Genomic DNA, 9,128 nt, shown 5'->3' on the forward strand with positions numbered 1-9,128 from the left:
GTGTGTGTGTGTGTGTGTGTGTGTGTGTGTGTGTGTGTGTGTGTGTGTGTGTGTGTGTGTGTGTGTGTGTGTGTGTGTGTGTGTGTGTGTGTGAGTAACCTTTACTTAACTAGGAAAGTCAGCTAAGAACAAATTCTTATTTACAATGACGGCCTACCCCGGACGACGCGGGGCAAATTGTGCGCCGCCCTATGGGACTCCCAATCACGGCCGGATGTGATACAGCCTGGATTCGAACCAGGGCCTGTAGTGACGCCTCTTGCACTGAGATGCAGTGCTTTAGACCGCAGCGTCCATGTGTGTGTGATAACTATTGAACTGTACTAGAATGCTTAAAAGTGCTTTAGACCGCAGCGTCCATGTGTGTGTGATAACTATTGAACTGTACTAGAATGCTTAAAAGTGCTTTAGACCGCAGCGTCCATGTGTGTGTTAACTATTGAACTGTACTAGCATGCTTAAAAGTGCTTTAGACCGCAGCGTCCATGTGTGTGTGATAACTATTGAACTGTACTAGCATGCTTAAAAGTGCTTTAGACCGCAGCGTCCATGTGTGTGTGATAACTATTGAACTGTACTAGAATGCTTAAAAGTGCTTTAGACCGCAGCGTCCATGTGTGTGTGATAACTATTGAACTGTACTAGAATGCTTAAAAGTGCTTTAGACCGCAGCGTCCATGTGTGTGTGATAACTATTGAACTGTACTAGCATGCTTAAAAGTGCTTTAGACCGCAGCGTCCATGTGTGTGTGATAACTATTGAACTGTACTAGCATGCTTAAAAGTGCTTTAGACCGCAGCGTCCATGTGTGTGTGATAACTATTGAACTGTACTAGAATGCTTAAAAGTGCTTTAGACCGCAGCGTCCATGTGTGTGTGATAACTATTGAACTGTACTAGAATGCTTAAAAGTGCTTTAGACCGCAGCGTCCATGTGTGTGATAACTATTGAACTGTACTAGAATGCTTAAAAGTGCTTTAGACCGCAGCGTCCATGTGTGTGTGATAACTATTGAACTGTACTAGCATGCTTAAAAGTGCTTTAGACCGCAGCGTCCATGTGTGTGTTAACTATTGAACTGTACTAGAATGCTTAAAAGTGCTTTAGACCGCAGCGTCCATGTGTGTGTGATAACTATTGAACTGTACTAGCATGCTTAAAAGTGCTTTAGACCGCAGCGTCCATGTGTGTGTGATAACTATTGAACTGTACTAGAATGCTTAAAAGTGCTTTAGACCGCAGCGTCCATGTGTGTGTGATAACTATTGAACTGTACTAGCATGCTTAAAAGTGCTTTAGACCGCAGCGTCCATGTGTGTGTGATAACTATTGAACTGTACTAGCATGCTTAAAAGTGCTTTAGACCGCAGCGTCCATGTGTGTGTGATAACTATTGAACTGTACTAGCATGCTTAAAAGTGCTTTAGACCGCAGCGTCCGTGTGTGTGATAACTATTGAACTGTACTAGAATGCTTAAAAGTGCTTTAGACCGCAGCGTCCATGTGTGTGTGATAACTATTGAACTGTACTAGAATGCTTAAAAGTGCTTTAGACCGCAGCGTCCATGTGTGTGTGATAACTATTGAACTGTACTAGAATGCTTAAAAGTGCTTTAGACCGCAGCGTCCATGTGTGTGTGATAACTATTGAACTGTACTAGCATGCTTAAAAGTGCTTTAGACCGCAGCGTCCATGTGTGTGTGATAACTATTGAACTGTACTAGAATGCTTAAAAGTGCTTTAGACCGCAGCGTCCATGTGTGTGTGATGACTATTGAACTGTACTAGAATGCTTAAAAGTGCTTTAGACCGCAGCGTCCATGTGTGTGATAACTATTGAACTGTACTAGAATGCTTAAAAGTGCTTTAGACCGCAGCGTCCATGTGTGTGTGATAACTATTGAACTGTACTAGAATGCTTAAAAGGCCGCTAAATGTTTTACTATCCGTATCGGGGTTTTTGTCAAGGAAAATATCGGTGCATCACTAGTTGTGACCCACTATGGATTCTGTATTTAATGGATTCATTTATTATTGGATAGATGGATTGGTAGAGTATGGTGTGGAAAGAAAATAAACACATTTTTTTCATTCATATTTGTGTGGAAAAGGTTGCACATTACATGGCCTACCCTACACTAATGATGACATAAGTACCAAATTGTAGCAACCCGTTATCCTCTTCTAACCTTGAGGGAACAACCACTGTAGCTAACAAACTTTATTTCTGCTGAAAACCTGCCGTCTTTCTTCTTTTTACTTGACCTACAGAAGGAGGACATAAATGCCATGTCCTAACAGCCGTGACCCCTTTCTTTCCACTCAGATCTACCAGTACATCCAGAGTCGGTTCTACCGATCCCCAGAGGTGTTGTTGGGCATGCCTTACGACCTGGCCATTGACATGTGGTCCCTGGGCTGCATCCTGGTGGAGATGCACACCGGAGAGCCCCTCTTTAGTGGGGCCAATGAGGTAGGACTTATGGAATGAAATGATGCAGTCATAATTTGGGATGATATAATTTGTCAGATTATATTGTGCTCATGCGAGATTTTCAGTTTTTGCCTTCATGAAGATGGCAGGCATAGGGAGTGAGAACCTTATAATGACCAACAGAGGGAGCTGTGGTGCTTTTAAACTTTTTAGTAGTAGACATGACTCAACTTTTCACCTATTTGAGTTGTTTTATTTTTTATATGAATGTTATGTTATTTCGATGTTTTATCAATATTTGTATATTTAAAAAAATATCCATGTTTTTAAACTCTGAGGAACAGGCAATTTAAAACTCCGTTACAGTGCCAAAGAGGGTAAGATGTTCTCAATTATGTCTTCCTGATTTTTCAGATTGATCAAATGAACAAAATAGTGGAAGTGCTGGGCGTCCCTCCCAATTACATATTGGACCAGGCCCCCAAGGCCAGGAAGTTCTTCGAGAAGATGTCTGACAGTACGTGGGGTGCAAAGAAGACCAAAGATGGCAAAAGGGTGAGTTCAACAAATCACTCTGTCAATTTTTATGGATTTTGTCTTGTTTCTTTTTGTTCTATGTTACTCTGTCTGTATGCTATGTCTTGCTTGTCCTATGTTGCTCTGTCTGTATGCTATGTCTTGCTTGTTCTATGTTGCTCTGTCTGTATGCTATGTCTTGCTTGTTCTATGTTGTTCTGTCTGTATGCTATGTCTTGCTTGTTCTATGTTGCTCTGTCTGTATGCTATGTCTTGCTTGTTCTATGTTGCTCTGTCTGTATGCTACATCTTGCTTGTTCTATGTTGCTCTGTCTGTATGCTATGTCTTGCTTGTTCTATGTTGCTCTGTCTGTATGCTATGTCTTGCTTGTTCTATGTTGCTCTGTCTGTATGCTATGTCTTGCTTGTCCTATGTTGCTCTGTCTGTATGCTATGTCTTGCTTGTTCTATGTTACTCTGTCTGTATGCTACATCTTGCTTGTCCTATGTTACTCTGTCTGTATGCTATGTCTTGCTTGTTCTATGTTACTCTGTCTGTATGCTACATCTTGCTTGTTCTATGTTGCTCTGTCTGTATGCTATGTCTTGCTTGTTCTATGTTACTCTGTCTGTATGCTACATCTTGCTTGTTCTATGTTGCTCTGTCTGTATGCTATGTCTTGCTTGTTCTATGTTGCTCTGTCTGTATGCTACATCTTGCTTGTTCTATGTTGCTCTGTCTGTATGCTATGTCTTGCTTGTTCTATGTTGCTCTGTCTGTATGCTACATCTTGCTTGTTCTATGTTGCTCTGTCTGTATGCTACATCTTGCTTGTTCTATGTTGCTCTGTCTGTATGCTACATCTTGCTTGTTCTATGTTGCTCTGTCTGTATGCTACATCTTGCTTGTTCTATGTTGCTCTGTCTGTATGCTATGTCTTGCTTGTCCTATGTTACTCTGCGTGTGCTCACTGTTCAATGATTGTCTATATTGTAATTGTTTTTAATAACCTGCCCAGGGACTGCGGATGAAAATTAGCCGGCTGGCTAAAACCGGCACTTTTACTGAAACGTTGATTAATGTGCACTGTCCCTGTAAAAATAAAAATAAACTCAAATGATGTTGTGACGTCATAACTCTCCTTTGCAATAGTATGTATCCTCCTAAAGTTTCTGCTCTGTGTGTGTGTGTGTGTGTGTGTGTGTGTGTGTGTGTGTGTGTGTGTGTGTGTGTGTGTGTGTGTGTGTGTGTGTGTGTGTGTGTGTGTGTGTGTGTGTGTGTGTGTGTGTGTGTGTGTGTGTGTGTGTGCGCAGTATAAGCCGCCGGGTACGCGGAAGCTGCACAGCATCCTGGGTGTGGAGGCGGGGGGTCCTGGGGGGCGGCGGGCAGGCGAGTCTGGCCACGCTGTAGCCGACTACTTGAAGTTCAAGGACCTAATCCTGCGGATGCTGGACTACGACCCCAAGAGCCGCATCCAGCCCTACTACGCTTTGCAGCACAGCTTCTTCAAGAAGACGGCGGATGAGGGGACCAATACGAGCAGCAGTGTGTCCACCAGCCCAGCGCTGGAGCAGTCCCAGTCCTCGGGAACCACCTCCAGCACCTCCTCCAGCTCAGGTAGGGAGAGCACTGCAGCCGCGATGCTGTGGGTGTTCACTTTGAAGCTTTAGCATGATGTTAGACCTGTGTGTCTGTCCAATCCTGGGGGAACCCCAGGGTGTTCACTTTGTTTGTTCTAGCCCAGCACACTGGGAATCCCTCAGGAATGGATTTCAAACCCTGGATCAGACATGATGAAATGATAGCAATGAACTAACAGCTCAGGTACAGTAGTGCAACGCCATCAGGCAGAATGGAACTGTCTCAAAAGTTCAACATTAAAATTGAATGTCAACCAGCTTCTGTTTGTCTCTTTCCTGCAGGAGGGTCATCTGGCACAAGCACCAGTGGGCGGGCGCGCTCGGACCCCACGCATCAGCTTCGGCACAGCGGAGGTCACTTCAGCGCCTCCGTGCAGGTCATGGACTGCGAAAATCTCTGCCCACAGGCAAGTCACACAAACACACACACACTATTGCTCCTGGCCAACTTAGTCTATAACCCAGGTTGACAACCTTTACATCAACTCCCATTTGAGCTAGATGAGCCCCATAGCCACAGGGGAAGTCTTGGGTTCTCTAAACATATATGTGTGTTTATTCAGACAGAGTTAAATGACCTCTTATCAGTTGTTTAAATAACTAACTGACTGTGTTGCTGTTGTGCGTTAGGCGAGGCAGCCGTTCCCTCCCCCCGTGGGCTGGGCTGGTGGCGAAGGGGTGCAGACTGTGACGGTGGAGACCCATCCCGTCCAGGAGACCACCTTCCACGTGCCTCCCCAGGCGCCCAAAGCCATCCACCCTTTGGCCCCCGGCAACATCTCCTCCACCCACCACCACCATCACCACGGACACCATCACCATGGACACCATCACCCTCATGGACAGCAGGGCCTGCCAGCACGGCCCCGGCCCCGCCTCTACCGCTCCCCCACCAACAGCGCCTCCACGGAGAACTCCATGGAGGTGGTGCACGGCCACCTGTCCATGACCTCCCTGTCTTCCTCCGCCTCCTCCTCCTCCACATCTTCCTCCTCCACCGGGGCCCAGGGCAACCAGGCCTACCAGTTGCGCCCGCTCCCCACCAACGCAGCCTTGGACTTTGGTAGGAATGGGAGCATGACCATGGGACTGGGTGCCTTCTCCAACCCCAGACAAGAGACTGGAATGGCGGGCCACCCCACCTACCCCATGGGCATGAGACAGGGCATAGACAGGGAGGAGTCGCCCATGGCGGGAGTCTGTGTACAGCAGAGTTCTGTCGCCAGTTCATGACTAAACTGAGAATGTTTTTTTTTCTTTCTATTTGTATTTTTTTAGGTGGTGGTTTTTTCAACAAAAAAGTGCATAGAGATCAAAAAGCTGCTTAAAATTAGAGGGGCGATTATCACTGACCCGCTACCACAGTGCAGAGCCCACCATCTCTCCAGCTACTCTTCCCCATGCCACCCTTGGGTTTCTCTATTCACTTTGGTTTTCAAATGGGATTTTTGGATCTACCATTTTCAGTGTTCACAGGGAATTACAGATTTTTACTACAAACTGTCTCGCATAGCATACTTCACAACAGTACTGAAACACCCATACATTTCACATTCACCTCTCACTTGACTGCATGGTTTGCATTATTCCTTGTTATTGTCAGCTGAGAGCTTAGAAGTATGTGGTTAGAAAATTACGTGGCCCTCTTTTGCCAACGGCTATTTAGTAAAGAAATTGCTACAGTACCATAACACTTCCAGCAACTTCTATCCACACATTTGCCTTTTTTCCCCTGTCTTCGGCAAGAATTATTTTCGCTTTTGTACTTTTTGTTCTCATTTGAATTTCTCTGTTCTGTTGTGCAATTCCACCTGTGAGTTGTGAGACCTGTAGAGTTGCAGAGGAATGAAGCATTATGCAGGGAGGTTCCGTCTCGCTGGGTTTGTCTGTGTCACTCTTTCTCTGTTTGAGATTGGTGCCGATGCGAACTGTGGGCCGGCGCTCTTGCCGAGGTCAGCACGTGGGCAGCAGAGAGCTGGGAGGCCCCAGAGCAGTGAAGGTGGGCCCTGACCAGGTCCACACTGAAGAGATCTACTGAGGAGCAGCAGCCAGGGCCGGTCCTGCCCAAAACTAAAGTACAGATGTCTGGGCAGTAGCAGTTTTTTGAGATAACCCTTTGGCCTTATGATTTTTTTTGACTCTGAAGTGAGGGTGGGGGAAAGAAGCTGGACATTATCGTTTAAATGAGAAAATAGCTTTCCTGTATTTTTGAAGTATGGATAAAAACAAAAAAAATCTCAAAAAAATTTAAATAGGAAGAAAAGGTGTTTTTGAGAATGCTAATTTAAGAGGCCTTTAACTAAAATGTATGACTTGCGAGGCCCAGTGATTGCAGGGCCTTGCAAGTTCACAGTAGTGTTTTTGCAAGATGGATGGAATTAGCTACGACTGTGTCCCTTCCTGCTTTTTACTTGCTTTTCTTTGCTTTGTTTCTTCAGCATGTGGTTCCTCCAACAGAGCTTCTGCACAAATGTCTTCGGTTCTTCTTGAAAATGAAAACATGCAGAATTTTATGTGACTGATTTTTTTTGTCTCACAATTATGCTGTGAATTTTACAAAGATTTATTTTCCCTTTTGATAATTTATTGTACCAAAGCTGTTTTTTATAGCACATAGATGTCTGTAACAAATAATGTAGCAGTTCTGCACTTTGACACAAGGTGTATCAAGACCTTTTTTAAATGTCAGTAAAAATGGCTGTATCTATTGCTTTAGCAAAACTGGAACTGTTGTTGAACTCAATACATTTACTGTTAGCTGTATCCTCGACAGAATTGGTTGTAAAGGTTCTCAAAAAAGACAAAAACACAAAAACAAATCTCTCATTGGTATAACTTTTTTTCCCGTTATCAAGGACTTGAGGGACAATAGATGCCAACGCTGGTTGCTACTCTGCGGGTTCCGGAGTATCAGTATGGTGGCTATGAGTCGGGGCAAGTCCTCGTATTCATGAGTCGAGAGGAAAAAATGTTAATAACAGTGCATTAATCCTTCAATTTGTGACCTGGGTTTCAGAGGCTGTTTCAAACATGCCTATCTATCTGGGTAAAGCTGCCTTAAAATGACTTTTGGCAGTCTTCACGGCAGTGGCTAAAATGGTACCCCCCCCCCCCCCCCCAATTTTGAAGCAACCCTATTTGACCTAGCTAGCAGAGGCACTGTACACATCCACATGTTTAGATGGTTTTGGAGATGGGGTACTGCTCTAAATTAGCTCAAATTCACGTGTTTGACTGAAGCTCTCACCATGGGTGTTAAATCCAAAAGGAAACTAGTAGGGATGGATGGAGTGAGAAGTGAGCCCTGTCTGCTGGAGCGTCATACTCCAGTCTCCTCGTGTGATGCCAGAGGATACGAGAGAACTGGCCAACGTTTTGTACCAGTTGCAAATGGAAAGGGGCGGCAACAGCTAGAGGAAAGGTGTCCATGACAACACAGGCTTCAGGTGTTTACTTTTCAACCCCATTTTAATAGTTGAAATAGAATTTATGTATATATTTATATTTTTTTAATAAAGGAAGTTTAGAACTCACTACTTTTTTCCTAATGGTATTTTGAGTACATTTAAGTCAATGTGGAGACCATGCAGTGGAAGTTATTCTGTGATATTAGTCAATGGGTAACAGTGCTTCCAGGCCAAAGTAGTTGACAATGCCAGTACAAATGCAAAACTTGTAGGGTTTAAATTTTAACAGGACAATAGATATGCATACCTTAAATATTATAGACAGGGTATAGTGTGTGGGTGTATGTCTACGAACCTGAATGACAGCTGTGTTTTAATATATAACAAATACATAAGAAATGATGTACGTATTACAGGAACTAATTTAAGTTGCATTAAAATTGGCATAAGCTTCAACCGTGGGTCCATTTGAAGTCAGGCTACTGACACGTGTGTGAAAGCTATGATCGTCACCATATAACCAGTCAACAAACATCCAACGTTTACTCCCAAGTGTTCAGTATAATTTCTGCTCTGCTCCCTGTTTCATTCAAATAAAAGCTTTGTCCTACTTGCCACCCTTTATTTTCTGTCCCCCAGTCTGGTTTTGAGTGATTGACAACATAGTTTGGTTACAGGACATCTGACATGCACTGTTAAGATTAAACGGCATGGGGAAAGTACCTGTGTCCACAGATTGTAAGATCTAGTCAATACTTGCTGTGTATATGATGTTACAAAAAGATACAAAATGGACAAGCCCTTTGTATTATATTCAAGCGGTCTTATGTATGATATAAAAAAGTTCATTAACTTGTACTGAGTCTGTTCTTTTTGTTTCCTTTTCACTGGGTAACAGGACTAACATTCAATCACAGTAGACCTGTCTGGAATGCCAACCCAAGCATTCTAACTAGTCTAGTTCCCATCATGACAATTTTATGCTTCAGTAATGAATGCAATATTAAAAAGACCCAAATCCAAGTATGGTATGTCCAAATTTGAAAGTATCAAAAATGTAAGCTCACTTAGATGATTTTGAACATATGCGAAAGATGCTAATATCAGGCCCATGACTTGCATGGGAT

At 43.7% G+C, this 9,128-nt stretch overlaps 1 protein-coding gene across 4 annotated transcripts in view; it reads left to right on the top strand.

The window, feature by feature from the left end:
* dyrk1aa (dual-specificity tyrosine-(Y)-phosphorylation regulated kinase 1A, a) overlaps positions 1-8,859 on the top strand; it is a 59,850-nt gene extending 50,991 nt beyond the window's left edge. For all 4 annotated transcript variants that reach the window (XM_014137264.3, XM_014137267.3, XM_014137268.3 and 1 more), the window contains 5 exons: positions 2,330-2,476; positions 2,852-2,992; positions 4,268-4,571; positions 4,877-5,001; positions 5,225-8,859. In XM_014137264.3, the coding sequence (XP_013992739.1) occupies positions 2,330-2,476; positions 2,852-2,992; positions 4,268-4,571; positions 4,877-5,001; positions 5,225-5,827 (1,320 nt within the window). In that variant the 3' untranslated portion in view covers positions 5,828-8,859. The remainder of the gene's footprint in view (positions 1-2,329; positions 2,477-2,851; positions 2,993-4,267; positions 4,572-4,876; positions 5,002-5,224) is intronic.
* The last annotated feature ends 269 nt before the right edge of the window (positions 8,860-9,128 follow it).

Source organism: Salmo salar, chromosome 13 (genome assembly GCF_965601325.2).
Source record: "Salmo salar chromosome 13, fSalSal1, whole genome shotgun sequence".
Taxonomy (NCBI): domain Eukaryota; kingdom Metazoa; phylum Chordata; class Actinopteri; order Salmoniformes; family Salmonidae; genus Salmo; species Salmo salar.